A 16,731-nucleotide genomic window follows, 5' to 3' on the forward strand; every position below is an offset into this window, starting at 1 on the left:
ATAGAGTTATGATATAATCTCTTCTTATCCTTCCTTGTATTATTAAAGTTTTTTTTTTATTAAAGTTTTAAAAACAAATTTATTTTATAAATTCTATAAAAATTTATTTAAAAATAAAAAAGATATACTGTTATTCCTAAGGTATCTAGCTAATGCAGTCCATATTTGTAGTACCTGTCAACCTATTTCTCTACTTAACTGCTTGAAAGTTCTTAGTAATTTTTGAGTTGATCTCTTTTTAATTGATGTTGAACACAAAATGAAGGAATTACCACAGATTTTGCTTAGCCAATCTGCAATATTATTTAATATTGCAACAATATTGCAATTGATAGAATTGCAACAAATAAGAGATTTTTCACTAAATTAAATCTAGAATACCTGCTTGTATCTAAAAATGAACATTCATAAAATAGCAAATCTAAATGACATACTTTGTTCTTATCAGTGACACTGTTGACTGATTAGATATAAGAATAACCTTTAAAAACATATAAACACAAATCATGACAAAGTTCAAGGATGATGGAAATAATAGTGAAGTAGGCATTCTAAAAGCTGAGGCCCAAAGCCCAGGACAAATAGCAGATTCTTGGCCAAATATCAGGACTCCATGTCTAGTCACTTAAGCTAGAGTTAACTTTTAGGCAGGCACATTCTACTTCTTGCTCACAGTTAAGATTTTAGTCAACACTGAAGTTTTTATCCACACAGATGGTAATTAAGTCACATTTTTTCCATTCTATCTTTTGTAGTTGGTTTTTGGATTAAGAGTAGAAAACTGTACTGTTGTTTCTATTCAACTTTATCTGCTTAGATACAGGCATAGACTTTGGCCTGTCCAGATAGTTTTGAACCTGTCAAAGTATTCCTTGTCTATCCTGGAGTCCATGAGCTAAAGATTCAATCTATAGTCTATGAGTATCACATCCAAATTGTGGATGAATTGCTAAATAAAACTCACCAAGGAAATAGCTGTAGAGTGGCTAAGCCCTTCTGGTTGAAATTCTTCCATTCATCAGCCTTTACTTATGATCATGAATTAAAAAGACTGTTTAAACCAGCCATTTAATTACTTCGATGAATTGTTGTGCAGCCCATATTTTTCAAGGATATGTGAGACTTTCTCAAATGTCTCAATGAAATCTAAACACTGTATGTTCTTTGGACGGTATTCTCATGACTTCCTACCATTTCTTCTATGTGAACCTATGCTGCCTCTTAGAGATCACTGCTTCAATTCTAAGTGCTTATAAACCACTAAAGTGGATAATACACTTTTCTAAAATGTTGCTTAGGACCGGTAAGTTCAGTGGTCTACAATTTGGAGAACTCTCCCATCTCTGCCCAGCTTCCACCTCCACCACCACACCCTTTGAGTCATGCATTGATTTTCCTACAGCATCTCATTTCTTAGGTTGGTTGGGCCCAAAGTGTAGCCCGCCTCACTAAAGCACACATTCACCTAGTTGCTATGAAGGCCCTGTGATATGTGGGACACTTGCAGGACACTGTGGGCATCTGATTATGTTCCCTGACTGGTAGGACTGAGAAGTTAGTTGGAAGCAGGGCAGAGAGGGTGTGGGGCACCACTTCCTACAGCCCCAGAGAAAGGTTGTGTGATCAAACCAAGAGAAGGTGGTCCATAACAAAATCAAGCATAACATACAACTGACCCAAAATCAAGTAGTCACTCCTGAGGCCAAACTGCCAAATCCAAAGGAGGGCACCTAGAAAGCAGGGCAAATGCAAGCAAGGTGAAAGGTCAGGGGAGTCACAAAAAGCTAAATGAGGGGGTGGGTCAGGAATAACTCCTGAGTCAGCTCTATCTTACTCATATTTGATTCATGGAATGATGGGGGAGGGCCTATCTGACAGAAAGGGGATGGATGATGAAAACACAAAAACTAGTAAGATTCAGTCCTTAAATTCCTAACACTGTCAGCATAAAATGAAGAACTTTGTTGTTGTTAATATCCATGGATACTTATTTAGGTTAGAATTTTTCTAATATCTAAGTGCCTTCTATATGCCAGGGACTGCTCTAAATCTTTACATGTGCATCCTCATGATAGCCCTAATGGGAAGCCAGGTTGTGATTCCTATTTTAGAAGTGAAGAAACTGAGGCTGGGTTATTTGCAGAAACTCACACAACTAACAGAAGTCAGATTCTGATCCCAAAGTGCACACCTATAACGCCTATTCATTACAGCCTCATAGACTGAAAGAGAATCCTTCAAATAAATACTATACCTCCTTGACCATGAAAAGGTGTGAGACAGCAAATACAGAAACTCGACATAGGCCTTCTGTGCTTCTTCTTGGACTTTGTCCTCAGTCCAAGCGACAAAGAGTTTGAGCACAGTTCAACAGGGCAGCAGAAAGAATAGGTTTTCCTGTTTTTCCAGGACAAGCCTTTACAATGTAACTTTATTATTTTTAGTGTTCCCTGTTTTGAATTCCAGCATACTTTACAAAGAAAGCAATTCCAAAGTTAATATAAAAAACTCAAGGTAAAACACTTAACCTCTTTGAGTTACCTGTGTTCTTGTTCCCATTTATTGTAACAAATGTGAACTGTTTAGCTGAATGTTGTGTGTGTGTGTATTTTCATTTTGATAATAAGGTCTCCTTTCTCCTCTGGCTACTTCTGGTTGTCTGTCTACTTCTTATCTTCTTCATAATAGGGACACTCTAAGGTCCCTTCTAGCAAATGTAGTTTTCTAATATGAGAACACAGTGTCAACCATTTATTTTAAAAAGGCCAGATGTCTTAAAATTATCCAGATTAAATCAGTCCTTGCTTTCATTTTTAAAAAGAAAAGTTTATTAATTCCTAGTGTTCTGTACATTTTCACTTGGAAATTTCATTCCAGACACAAATGAATACATTATTATCTTTAAAAGCAGAAAGATATTGATTAATTAAAATAGTGTACATTTACCTTAGCGTTAGATCAGGCTGGCAAATTCCAAAGAGTCAAACACTGCATCTATTTATGCCACCTGGGATCCTTTTTAATTATCATGGGAAAAGTATTTCACACTTCATACATTTTGCTTTTTCACACATTTCCCACAAAATGTTCAATTTCACATTTAAAGGCAAATTAGTCTTCAATTCCCTAATGAATATAATCAATATCTACCTTTGATTGGAAAGTTTCAAAGTGAAAAACGAAATTATGTGCATTTTCCAATAACCGCTTAGCCAAATAAATATTGCCATTGTAAGTTTAAACAGCTTACAAAGTATTATTTCCTTTGTTCTCTTCAAAATAATACAGGGACACATAAAGTCACACATTACAAGCATCTGAACTGGTAAAGTATTACACACTGGTGGCATGCAAGTATTTTACATTTTTAAATGCAATGAAAAATTCTCTTGTTTTCCTTAAATAGATGAAACAGAATTAAGATAAAGTTTTAATTAAAATATAAGTATTATTCCATGAATATAATGGGGATTTTTAAAAAGCAAAGCGGCAGGGATGAGAATTTTAGTTCCGAAGAATTTCTTTCTTAACTAAAGATTGTCATTGGCAAAATTTGGTACTAAAACAAAATGTCCTTAAAAAATACACCTTCTATCCATCTCATCATATGGCCAATTCTTACTTATCCACATTTAGATCATCACGGGAAAGTTTTAATCCTGGACAAGCTTCTCTCAGGCACACAGTGTCCTGTGCGATTGGCTTCTATTATCCAGTCAACATGTGCTCAGACTCTCTCCGTCTTTAAATAAAAATCTATGAAAAACATGCCATGTTTACTGTGCTCAGTTTCTTTACATTTCCTTCTTTCTTTCTTTTTTTTTTTTTTTTACATTTCCTTCTTTCTTTCTCTACTAATTTTGAGGAGAAAATATATTTTAAAATGTCCTTTTTGAAAAAGCTGCTCCTCTAGAACGATTCTGAAGACAGTAAAATCCGCTGAAGAGGAACAAATAGCTCTGTGGAATGTTCAGACCCCTTCCTCTGAACAAAGCCTGGGGGAGGGAAGGAGCAACAGGGAAGGCGTAGAGCACCCACATTCACAGGTGACGGAAACACTCAGAATCACAGGATTGTAGCATCTGGGAGCTGGAAGGGACCGTGGAGAGCATCTAATCCACTCACTCATTTTAAAAAGGAAATGAAGATTAGATCAAAGACCTGCCCAAAGTCACACATAGTGAAAAAAGTGAGAGTGTGAGTTGCTCAGTTGTCTCACTCTTTGTGACCCCATGGACTATAGCCCACCAGGCTCCTCTGTCCATGGAATTCTCCAGGCAAGAATAATGGAATGGGCAGCCATTCCCTTCTCAGGGGATCTTCCCGCCCCAGGGATCAAACCCTGGTCTCCTGCTTTGCAGGCAGTTTCTTTACCGCCTGAGCCGTTAGGGAAGCCAGACAGAGCTGACGTTGAAATCAGTATTATTTTCCAAAAGTATCCCATGGTGGCAAATGGAGCATGATTCTTGCGGGGCTGGAGGACATTTCAATTCAAGCAACATTTATTAAGCACCTATTATGTACAAGGCACCTTACTAGATGCTACTGAAGATGCAAAGATTCATGAGACAGTCCCTGCCTCCCAGTGCTTATGAAAGTTCCTTGAGGCTGTGTTTCAATATCTTTCTTAGCAGAAAATAATACTGATCAGGGCTAAGGTTGCTGGTGATAACAAAGCAGCTGATGCCTGGGAGAGGTGACCTCACAAGTGATACTTCCTCCCCTTTGTTATCAGGGCTCAAGCCTGTTACACAGCTGCTGGGGCCCTAATGAACAGTCTTCTTTCCTAGGCCTCCAATCACACCTCAAGCCTTAGCCAAACCCACCCCCTGAGTAGTGACAGAGCTGACTGGACAGCAGCAGTGCTCAGACCCTCCCCTCAATTCTTAATTACTGTTCATTCCCCCCTGCGTCCAGCCTTAAGCTCTCTGCAAGGGTCCTGACAACATCCCAGGGTGCTGTCAAAGTGCCCCAGGAAAATGCCGCCCCCCACCACTTCACTGGTATGTCTAACACCCACAGCACCTATCAACCACTTCTACCTCTATGTTGAAAGTAAAATAACTCCAGTCCCCGACATCATACCCATGCTTCAATTCCCCATATTCAAAAAGACATGAAAGATGTAATTGTTGCTTCGAAGAAAAGAAAACAGATTCAAGAGGCAGTGGAAAACAGTAGTGAATAGATAATAAAAAAATGATCTCCCACTTTTGTATAGCCCTTTCCAGTATAGTGTTTTCATCCCAATAGCTGATTATATTCTCACCACAACTCTGTGAGGTAGTTAGTGAAGATTATTCCCATTATAGTATAACTGAAGAACCTTAGGTTTGAGAGACTGAGTGGCTTGGCCCATAGTCTCCCAGCTAAGAAAGTATGGAGCCAAGTGTCCAAGTGTCTTGACTCCAAATCCAGTGCTCTTCCCCCTATATAGTCTATAATTGTCAGGCAATTGAATGAATTGCCCATGATCATATACCTGCTAAGTGTTGGTGATGGGATTAGGAGTCAGTCTCCAAATCTGTTAGTATGGTGCCCTGCCACCATACCAACTAGCAGAGCCAATGTGCTCAGAATGACTACCATGGAAGATGTCAGAGAAAAGTCTAGTCTCCTTCACCCTCCTCCAAATCAACGATGCATCACAGAACTGGGATAACCTCTGATATGTGTACAACCTTCCTAGAACAGGCAGGTTATAAATTCAAACCTTGCCACTCCTCCATCCATCTTCTGAATGTTTAATCATAGCTGTTATGGGCAGAGGAGAAAGAGGTAAGCTGAGCAGAGCTTACTTCTACCCTTAAGCAAATGAAAAACATTAATTTCCATCTTCCTTCTCCACAGCACCTAGCCCCTCCACACTACTAAACTCCTGAACCACAAAACAAAATTTGATCTGACCTAGAGTTGGGAGCAAGAACAGTGACTACATCCTTGAAGTTTTGGTTACTTTTCTCTCTCCAGCTTGTTACCAGGTCCTGATCATGTGATTTTCATCCAGAGGGCATGCCTGATGCTCCCAAGCATTCTCACACCTTTCCTTTGCGTGTGTCTCCATCCTTGAGTATTGAGGATGGCACAGTGAGTGACAGGGATATTTTAAATAAGGGGAAACTGTTACTGTTATGCAAAGCTAAAATATTTCTTAGTTCTCTGTTCATTACAATGAATATAGCTATCATGCTTCATTAATGGAAGAGAAGAAGGAAGCTACAGAATCAAGACTTCAAACCCAACTCCAGAAACAGTTCTCCTGGGGATAGGTAACACAGCACAGAACCCAGTGTTCACAGCTCCCTGCTAGTTTTTGCATGTGCAATCAATACTTGAGCTAAAAAATGGTATCCACTTTCCAAAAGGGCACTCTACCCCAAAACCCAGAAGCACAGGTCAAATTATAATAATCTTACACTTCCTGTCTCCTTCACAATGCCTAGAAGAGGGCTAAGTATATCATGACCACAAAAAAGGAAAATATCCTCAAACTCTTGGAACTTTTAAAGGGCTATCTTACATTTACAGCATGTTGATGCTTAAACCGGTTTCAGGTTTGACTGAAATGTTCTCATGGCAGTTATTCAGAACACACTGGTTTCCTTAATGCTGGTGCCCTGCCAGGGGCCACATTTCTGTCTGGAAGGGAAGCAGCCGTTCTTTGATTTGATGTGCCAGGCTTCCCTTAGGGAAATTGTTTTGAGGAGTATAGGCATTGGGATGCTTTGTGAGTTTTTAAATGGAGATGGGCTTGTATTGTAAGATGAACTGAGTGCTTTAAGATGGGTGAGCTGCACGAGCCCCTCCAGGTTAGTGGTTCTCTACCTAACCTAGGCCCGCATCAGCTCTGAGAGAGGAGAGGGGAGAGGGACTGGGAGACTGCATCTCCCTTCAATCAGGAGTCCAGCTTTGGCCAAATACCGCCTTTATAGTATTTGGCAATCTTTAATGTACAAAGTATCTATATACAATATATCCTACAAAGATGGAAGGAACGGGCCTAAGCACATTGATGGAGATGAAAGCACTTTCACTCATACACTTTAGGCATATGGAGAGATTTGGTGCTGGGACAATGAAATGATTTCCAGGCTTCCCTAAAAGTTATCTTCCATAGTGCTGTGAAATTTGGTGGTTGGTGACCACCAATTTCTAGGGAGGGATTTCACATTTAACCTACGCCTAAAGCAGCTCTAAAAAGAACAAGGGAAATGGGGCTGGGGAGAGAGTATCTCCCTTCAATCAGTGGTCCAGATGCAGCCAAATACCCAGGTAGATATTTGGCAACACACACACACTCACATGACATTTATTTACATTATGCCCTACTAAGATGAAAGGCAGGGATTTAATCGTGCTGACGAGGATAAAGCAGCTTTCATCACATACTTCCGGCAGATGGGGAGATGTTGTGCTGGACTAATGACACGATCGCTCTAGACTTCCAGAATGTATCTCCTAAAAGTTATCTTCCACATATGCTGGAATGGGTGTTGGTGACAGGAGCCTGCAAGTCCAGGTGAAAGATTTTACACTTAGGATGGGCCTGTACAAGTCTAACAGGGGAAAGGAGGTGGTCTGGGGAAAGATGACCTCCCTTCAATCAATTGTCCAGATGCTGCCAAATATATTGACATAATATTTGACAAAATGCCTATGTGTAAAGATATTGTATATACATTATGCCCCACCATGATGGATGGTAAGGGATTAACCATGCTCAGGATCACGAAGGAACTTCTACTTACATACACTGTGGAGACAGGGAAATGAAATCCTAGGTTAATTAAATGATATATGCTAAGTTGCTTCAGTCATGTCTGACTCTGTGCAACCCCATGGACAGCAGCCCACCAGGCTCCCCTGTCCATGTGATTCTCCAGGCAAGAATACTGGAGTGGGTTGCCATTTCCTTCTCCAAAATGATATGTAGGCCCTCCAAATTTATCTTCTAATAGTTACGTGAATACTCATGGAAATGCCACCTTTAAAGCTACTTCAAAAACACAGGTAATGATAAGTTGATTAATAATAAATATTTGATTCAATAGATTCTATATACATTTGACCTATTTTATAAGCTAAAAACAGTGCTAAATTTTGACAATATCCCATTAGTTTCCTTTAATACTATCAACAACTGCAGCACAGTCACTATCAAGTCCTGGCCTTTTTCCTTCTTCCTGCCAGGGTTTGCCAAGAACTGCTTTAGCCCCGGGTCCACAGTATCTTGGGGCTGCAGGGAACACTCTGTAGGATCCAAGATTTCTTAGGGGAGAAGGCAAGAAAAAGAGTAAATGAGAACAGAAAGGAAAAAGCCTTACTTAGTGGGGCATGTCAGGGACTCTGCACTTGAATATATTTGCAACAAATCTAAAGGGAGAGGAGAAAGACAACTAAGAAACAGAAGTGTTCTTCCCTTTGGCAACACGGTAAACAAAACATGTATACCAAAAAAAAAAAGAAAAAGAAGAAAAACTGTATACATTTTACCCAGTGCTATGGTGATGGTAGATGCATGAACCAGCAACCTGGTATAGGTGAGATAGGGGAAAGTCTTGATTTATAACATTTATCAATTTCCATGCTATGATCAATTTCAAACTACCAACAAGAAGTATGGAACTTCTTAGTTGGGAAGAACTAGTGAGTTGGGGAGAGATGTATAATAGCATACCACGATATAGTAGTTCTGCCAAAAAAATTTGTGCCAAAAACACGGTGCAAATAATCTCAAGCGTACGAAAATGGCAAAATGCATTTTTGAGTATTACTTTTGTTTTTTTGATATAATTATTTAATTGTAAGTGCATGCCATTTAATTTTTAATAATGGTTGTGCTTAGCAAAACCAGTTTGCAAGATTCTTGATAATTTAATAATGGTGAAACCTGTATGAGTTGGCTCCAACATACCACACCAAAATGAATAAAAGGGAAATAAAAAAATCAAATAGTAGTAACTACTTTTTTTTAATACATAGGGAAATCTAGCAGAAAACTAAAGAATCTTTGTGATTTCCAAAATTCAATATGTTCTGCTCATTATTCCCTCAAAAAGTATAATAAAATATTCTTACATCTTAAAAGATTTTATTTTGTTTTCTTCTTCTTTTGTTTTCTTTTTTCAAAAGATTTTAGAGCTAGAGATGTGGGCACTTACAAGTAAATATCTAATTTTATTGGGTTGGTCAAAAAGTTTGTTCAAAGGTCAAAAAAGTTGGTAGAAAAGATATTATGGAAAAACCCAACAGAATTTTGTGGCTACTGAAAGGACTTTCTCTCCAGTTTCTGTGTGTTTTATAAACTAACTAGAATAATGTATGAGTTGTTTTCCCATTTATTTGTTTTATTGCTATCAAGCAACTCAGGAACACTCAATTACTTAGTGAATTCTTCATTGGGCCCATGTTCTGCCTGACTCAGCAACTCCTTTAGCCCCAGGTGTCATCAAGACAAAGGACATCACCTTTACAAGGCTCAGAATTACAGAGAAAAAAGAGAATGAATTGGAAGGAAAGGAGGGGGAAGAGGAGGGAGAGGAGCCTAAGGCAGTATCAGAGGGCCATTAATTCTAGCCTCAGGCACTGACAGTTATCAAAGAGCGGGTGCCAAAGGCTGCAGTCACATATTTCCTTAGCTTAACATCACACTATTGGCTGCTGGATGAAACATCTATCAGGCAGTCATCTCAGTTGTACTTTCACAGGCTTTGTCCTTGAGATAACAAACTCTGGATAAATAATAATTCACATTTTTTCCCTGATGTTTGCAAATATCTGGATGGATCTTGCCATGTGGACAAAATCTACACAAACATTTATATTTCATCCTGTGATCTTGTTGCCCTAAAGACAAAGCAATAAATGCTTCTAAAATCTGCCAAAATAATGTAATCGTGTGTAGTAGATAACCTTAAGGTGCGATTATTACTGTTTTATTTAGGAATGTACTATTTGAAAAGCTTTCCTCTGACTAAAATTTAAAAATTTCCCATCATGGCTGGAAAACTTTAAAACAGTTTTGTAAAATGTTATCCATAGAGTGATGTTAAAGATTGAATGTATGTGGAATAATCAGTAAAAGTAGCTAATTCATTTTGCTACCCGTGAGTCTGGCTTAAAGCTATATTTGTGGGTGAATAAATATTTCATACTTATTTGCTAAAGCTGTGTTTATGTATCATAACGCTGTCTTCTTTTTACGAGGATGACACCACTGATCTTCAACCAGCAGGGCATTTGCATTTAGTGACTTTTCTGGAACTAAGGGAGAATTTGTGCTAACCTGGTCACATTTTCTCACTCAGTGAAAGATTGGCAATACTAACTTATCTTATGTGGTCAGAGGAACACTTCTGATGTATTTAGCCTAACTCAAAGCTATGCATGTAAACAGAGGTAGGCCTCTATCTTAATCACAGTTACAAACACATTCATATATTAAGTTCCCTTCAATGGTTAAAAAAAAAGTTCACATAAGAAAGCAAGACAACCCAGTATGAAAATGGTTAAATCATTTTTGATTGCTGTCACTGACTAAGATCTGCATAAATCCATTAGTGCAAGTCGCCAGAGATGTCCAGGGGCAAATAAAACATATGTTGCATATGTTAAAAAATCCAAGACAAATATGTAGTACTAAAAAAGAATAACAATTAAATTACTAGTTGCTTGGTTAATGGAAATGAACAACCTTTGATAAAATGGTCCCAATGAAGAAGGAGAAGAACTTCTGTTTTTAAAGTGCTGCCGTGGGGAAACTTCACCTCTTTTTGTGGAAGTTTACCTTCGGTCACCTTCAACTCGCTTTTTACGAACTAGATGAGAAACAGAAAAAGGTTTGAAAAGACAAAATGAAGGAGAGGGAATATTCCTTAAATTTCAGACAAACAACAATAATCACACAGAATAGCAATCCCACACGCTTGAGACAGTTATCAAAAGTTTCAATAATTATCCATGGCAACACACGGAAATGATAGAAGAGCCCAGTGCTTTGTGGATTTACATTTAAATAAAGCTATGTCTGATAGTTGGGAACTTGAATCTTAGAGCTTTCCAATTTCAACGGAGTAAAAGTCTGGAACAAACCCATGAGACAGTGAACATCTCATGTTTACTTATTCACAGCACATCTTCTTAGCTTCTGTGTAACTCAGTCACCAACTGGCTAAAACTAATTCCCTAGGACGATATATTTACAATTCTGATTTTGAACTGAAGACCACGAAGAGCTGCAAACAGAAGTTGAAAGTTTCTAAACCTGTTTTAAAGGGAAACTTCAAAATAGCAACCTCCAAGGAAAGTGTGCTGAAGAAGGGAATGGCCACCCACTCCAATATTCTTGCCTGGAGAATTCCATGGACAGAGGAGCCTGGCAGGCTACAGTCCGTGGGGTCGCAAAGAGTCGGATACAACTGAGCGACTAAACAACAACAAGAAGGAAGGTATTATTCAGGTGTCTAGCAAACTCAGAGATTAAGGTTCATTTAATTCGGTGTGAGTGCGTGAGTGCTCAAGTCGCTTCAGCCTCTTTGCGACTCCATGGACTGTAGCCCGCCAGGTTCCTCCAGTCTCCTCCGTCCATAGGATTCTCCAGGCAAGAATATTGGAGTGGATTGCCATGCCTTCCTCCAGGGGATCTTTTCAATCTAGGGATCCAACCCACATCTCCTGAGTCACAGGCAGATTCTTTACCCACTGAGCCACCTGGGAAGCCCCCTATAATCTGGAACTTAGTATCAAAGGAGCTAGCCTGACTGCCTTTCCCAACTTCTACAACCTTCTTCCCCCTTTCACATCCCTACCTGCAGGCTCCTCTGGTGGACAGGAAGAGGACTGCTCTAATCTTTCTGGATTTGGCAAAAAAAAAAAAAAGTGCCCTGGCCTGTGGCCCTATCTCATCTCCTCACTTTACATAACCCAGACTGCTCCTGCCTCAGATGCAGAAAATCTGGCAAAAGCTATTCCCATGACTGCTGCTCTCGGGCTCAGGATCGCCTCTCCATTTACTCCAAACCTCCAGTTTTGCCTATTTTTCTTTGTTCAGATGAGGACCTACATGTTTTCCCAGGTATCTTCTGACTGCAGCTCTAATCATTCCCGTTTGCTGCCCACTGCGCCTCACCCTTCGCACTGCCATATGCCCGGCCAGCCTCTGGGTGCCATTCACTGCACCTTGGCTGGGCTTCAGGGTTGTGGGTAAGCACGTGTGGGCAGGGAACTGCACACTAACATTCAGCTGCCTTCTTACAGTTCTAACCTTTAGCTTCCATTTTGTCTACCATCTGCACCCGCCCCGAGGTCAGCAATGTACTTGGTGGGACACCTTGTCCAGTTTCTCTAAGGTCTGGCATTCTATCCCCGTACCTCTATTGAGGACTGAAGCCTGTTATAGGCAGGCTACTTGCCAAGTGGACTGTTGGTACCTGGATGGTCTTTTTCCACACTGTTTCAGGTGGCTAGGATGTCCCCAGATCAAGCCCTCCCAAATGGTGCCATTCTTCTTCACTGTAGTTGACCAGGACATGCCCCACTTCATTCTAACCTAAGTCACAAAAGAGTGGGTAGCAGGAAAGATTAAAGAGGGACTAACTGAAAAAGCTACTTCTGAGTTTAACCATTAAAAAACATAGCTCTCTTAGGTCATTTCACATGTAAATCACCAAGGTATCAGACATAACCATACTTAAACCCAAGTACAAAAGCACAGTTAGGAGTCAAACATAAGTGAACTGGGAATTTCCATGTCACTGTGTCCACTTTCCGGTGTAGATTAAAAACAGAGGGTGATTACGCATAAGAAGTAAGTAAAGAAGAATTAAACACACAAAGGAAACCAAGCAAAAATCAAAGGCTGCTTGGGGAAAAAGCTTCCTCTTGAAAGAATGCCACGATAACACTTAAACACTGTAAAGATGATGTGGATTCCTATGACCATGTAATAATATACTTCTGATGAAGGGCTGACACCAAAGGCCAGTGGAATGGTTATCTGTGAGATGTTATATCTGAAGTGGAGAAATGAATGGTCGTCCTGCTCTTGTAATTACTAACAGCACATATTATGCCCGCATTACCCAGGTCATTATTCTTTGTGATGGCAGCTGCCACTCTTGTTCGTGGTCCTTGCTTGGTAAACTGATATCCAAACTTGAGGATCCTGGAATTCTCCTCCAGCATCTGGGCAATTTCCATCTCCACGGCTGTTCCCAACTGCTGTCTCTGATTGCAGATGTGGACACAAACAGAGGATGGCCAAGAAAGAAGAGGAAACAGTTACTCACATTAACTATGCATGGAAAGATGTACAGCTATTTGTTGGACAAAAAGGCAAAAGTCTCAATTTGAAACAAAGTCACTTGAGATATTTTCTCTCATACACCTGTTCCTTGTTTAAAAGCAAAATCCAAAAAAAAAAAAAAGCAAAATCCAAGAGGCAGCTGAATCTGCTGGCATGTTAAACTGAAAAGACTAGGCAAATTATTTACGAAGGAAATGACAATTCCATACATAAAATTAAAGCAAAACTAACACGTGGTGTTTCCACTTTACCCCAGTATCTGTTGTTTAAACAAAGGATTTTTTTTTTTTTTATAGTGACACAGTCTTATAGCAATCAATCCAGTTGCAAAATCTTCTATTCTGGGATCCATATCCAAAGATACCTGAAAATCATCAACTAGAAGGGCAGTCATTCTCTCAGAACAGAGTCTCACTAGGAGATCCTCAAGAGGTTTTATTAATGTGGTTTGAACCATGGCCAGGTGAATTATCAAACACTACATAGGTTATTGGGCTATAGAAAATTCCCTGTTTTTTTAAGTGGTGGAAAGAGTATTTTTGCTTTTTTTCTTGTTTTTTGAGAAATAGAACAATAATTTTAAAAGTAGGGTTAAAAATGGAGGCATGTAAATATAGGAATCCACAGATAAATTTAAGGAACATACTACATTTTTTCCATCCTCTACTCATTGATTTTTTTTAAAAATTACAAAGAAAAGACAAAAAAGTATATAAAATAAAAAGCTCCCTTCTTTCAGACTCCCATTTCCCATGAAGAAAGTCAGTTTGGCATGTAGTCTTTGAAACATTTTCTGTGCATTCATGTACATGTAATCACATGTAATGTCTATGTTTTCTTCACATAAATGGATTACACTAGAATATTATTCTGAGTTTCCCTGGTGGCTCAGATGGTAAAGAATCCGTCTTCAATGTGGAGACCTGGGTTCAGTCCCTGGGTTGGGAAGATCCCCTGGAGAAAGGAATAGCTACCCACTCCAGTATTCTGGCCTAGAGAATTCCACGGACAGAAGAACCTGGCAGGTGACCCACAAAGAATCCAACTCGACTGAGCGACTTTCACTTTCAGCATATTATTCTAGGGTTTTTATTTTTCATTTAACATTAAGAACATCATTTCACATAGGTAAATATATGTTTCCTTCATCCTTGTGAACAACTGCATAGCATTCCACTGTAGTTAGTGATAATATTTGATTTAGCTACATCCTACTGACTGTTACACTGCATTCTATTCCCACAATTTCAAACAAGGCTGTGGTGAACTTCCCACCCACACAAAGTATCAATATGTCCTGGGGCATTTCTGCCAGTGTGCCTGTAGGGTACTTGATAGTTGGCTCCAAGAGGAAGCATTTTTCGAATTTTGATAAATGATTGACTTACCCTCAAAGGTTATGACAATTTGTACTCCTGCTAATAGGGTCAGAAAGTTAGTTTTCCCTACTATAGCCAACATGGGATATTATGAATCTTTTTCATCTTTTTCAATCCAAGGGGTAAAAATGTATTTCAGTTATATTTAATTGCTTTAATTTGCACTTCTCAAATTATGACTAAGAACAATTAATTTTCTTATGCATTTGTATTTCTTTGGAAACTACCAACCTGTCATTTGTATGTTTTTCTACCAGCTTGTGGTTCCTGTTTTTAAAATTTATACATTAGGAAATTAGCTTTTTGTCAAAAATGATGAAAAAATTTTGCTCAGTTTGTCTTTTGACTTTCCTTTTGATTACGGTACAAGATCATATTTCATTTTCATATGGTCAAATTTGTGCTTCTTGGATTCTATGTCCTGCTGAGGAAACCTCTCCACTTTTGGTTTCTTTCATTTGTTTTATGATTTCATATATTTTAATATTTAAATCTTCATTTTACCTGGAATGAATTTTAGCAGAAAAATTAAGATATAGCCCCAATGTCATTTTGTTCCAAAATGCTGGAGAGTCATGTTGTAAATCAACTATACTCCAATAAAAAATTTTTTTTAAATGCTAGTGAGTAGTCCCACCATCTTTTACTTAATTTGTTCCCCCACTGAGTATAAATGCTACGTTGCTGCAAAATTCTCAGGTGTACTAGGCTGTGTTCCTGGACCCTGTAGTTCTGCCAAGTCTATGTCTGTGCCTGACTCATGCAATTTTGATTAAGTATATTAAATTACATATCAGTTAAATATATTAAATTATATATTATTATAATACCTTTTAAATATAATAAATATATTGAAATACGTATTTTAATATATATACCTTTTAAATTTGGAAAATTTAAGTAGTGAGTACATGAGGAAGAAAAGTTAGTGAAGGAATTTTTGTGTCCTAGGCAAGTTCTAAGGCTTAACTCTGTTCCTCTTCTTTCTTTTCATCCAGTAACCTGTCAAACGAGTCTTTCCTCAAGAAAAGAACAAAATGTGATATTTCCAGTCAGACAATAACAATTTTAGATATCCACAGCATAGAGATTAGTGTGCTCAGCAATCAGCAATGTAAGGTTATGGTAGGGAGAGGCAGCAAAAATGTTAGAGATACTGACCTCAACGCTTCATGAGCAACTTTAGCTCATGACACGGCCCCATGAACTGTAGCCCACCAGGCTCCTCTGTCCATGGGATTCTCTGGGTAAGAATACTGGAGCCGGTGGCCATGCCCTCCTCCGGGGATCTTCCCAACCCAGGGATCGAAGACCCAGGTCTCCCACATTATACAGGTGGATTATTTACCATCTGAGCCACCAGGGAAACCCACACTTTGGAAAAGCAGGACTGGACTAGGAGTTGAGACCTGAGCAAAGGTCAGGGCTGCCGTAGTTACGACTCATGTCCCTGGGGTGCGCCACAGGTGCTCTCTAAGGGTGGAGATAGCTGACCGAGGTGGGTGACATAAAGTCCCTCTATTTCCTTTCACAAAGCTTAGGCATCTGGAGTCCTAGATTTGGGTAACACACAGGCTGGGCATTCGATGGTGGATATAAAGGACATAAGATCTGAAGACAATTATATTGGGAAGAGGGCATATAAAAGAAGGGGAGGAAGTAATACAGCATAGAATATCTTTCTTAGCCTGAGTCTTTTTTTTTTTTTTTTCTCTTTTGAGATGTTTTGTGTTATATAAACCTAGGGCAATAAATGGGCACCAAAATTTCTTATAATTTGGATATACTTCTCTTTTTTTAAGTCACTAAATACAAAGAAAAAGAAACAAAATTTAAGCATATGGTTCTTCAGATCACCTTTTTTGAAGTGACCACTTTTCTCTCCTCAGATTTATTCAGCAGCTACCCATCTGTTTCACTAATACGCATCACTGATTGTTCTTCTCACAGCGGCACCTGATTCGATCACAGCTTGTTTACCTGGAGCCTAGCCACGGCAGCCACCCCAGTGCAGGATTCTCTGCAGGCCTTGGCTTTGGTGCAGCTGCC

General features: G+C 39.1%; 1 protein-coding gene across 2 annotated transcripts in view; it reads right to left on the reverse strand.

The window, feature by feature from the left end:
* Positions 1-9,128: 9,128 nt before the first annotated feature.
* Positions 9,129-16,731, reverse strand: part of TMOD2 (tropomodulin 2) — a 51,262-nt gene continuing 43,659 nt past the window's right edge. For both annotated transcript variants that reach the window (XM_043471975.1, XM_043471976.1), the window contains 2 exons: positions 13,080-13,224; positions 9,129-10,817 (listed from right to left, as the gene is read on the reverse strand). In XM_043471975.1, coding sequence (XP_043327910.1) covers positions 10,783-10,817; positions 13,080-13,224 — 180 coding nt within the window. In that variant the 3' untranslated portion in view covers positions 9,129-10,782. The remainder of the gene's footprint in view (positions 10,818-13,079; positions 13,225-16,731) is intronic.

The sequence above is a fragment of the Cervus canadensis genome, chromosome 6 (assembly GCF_019320065.1).
Source record: "Cervus canadensis isolate Bull #8, Minnesota chromosome 6, ASM1932006v1, whole genome shotgun sequence".
Lineage (NCBI taxonomy): Eukaryota > Metazoa > Chordata > Mammalia > Artiodactyla > Cervidae > Cervus > Cervus canadensis.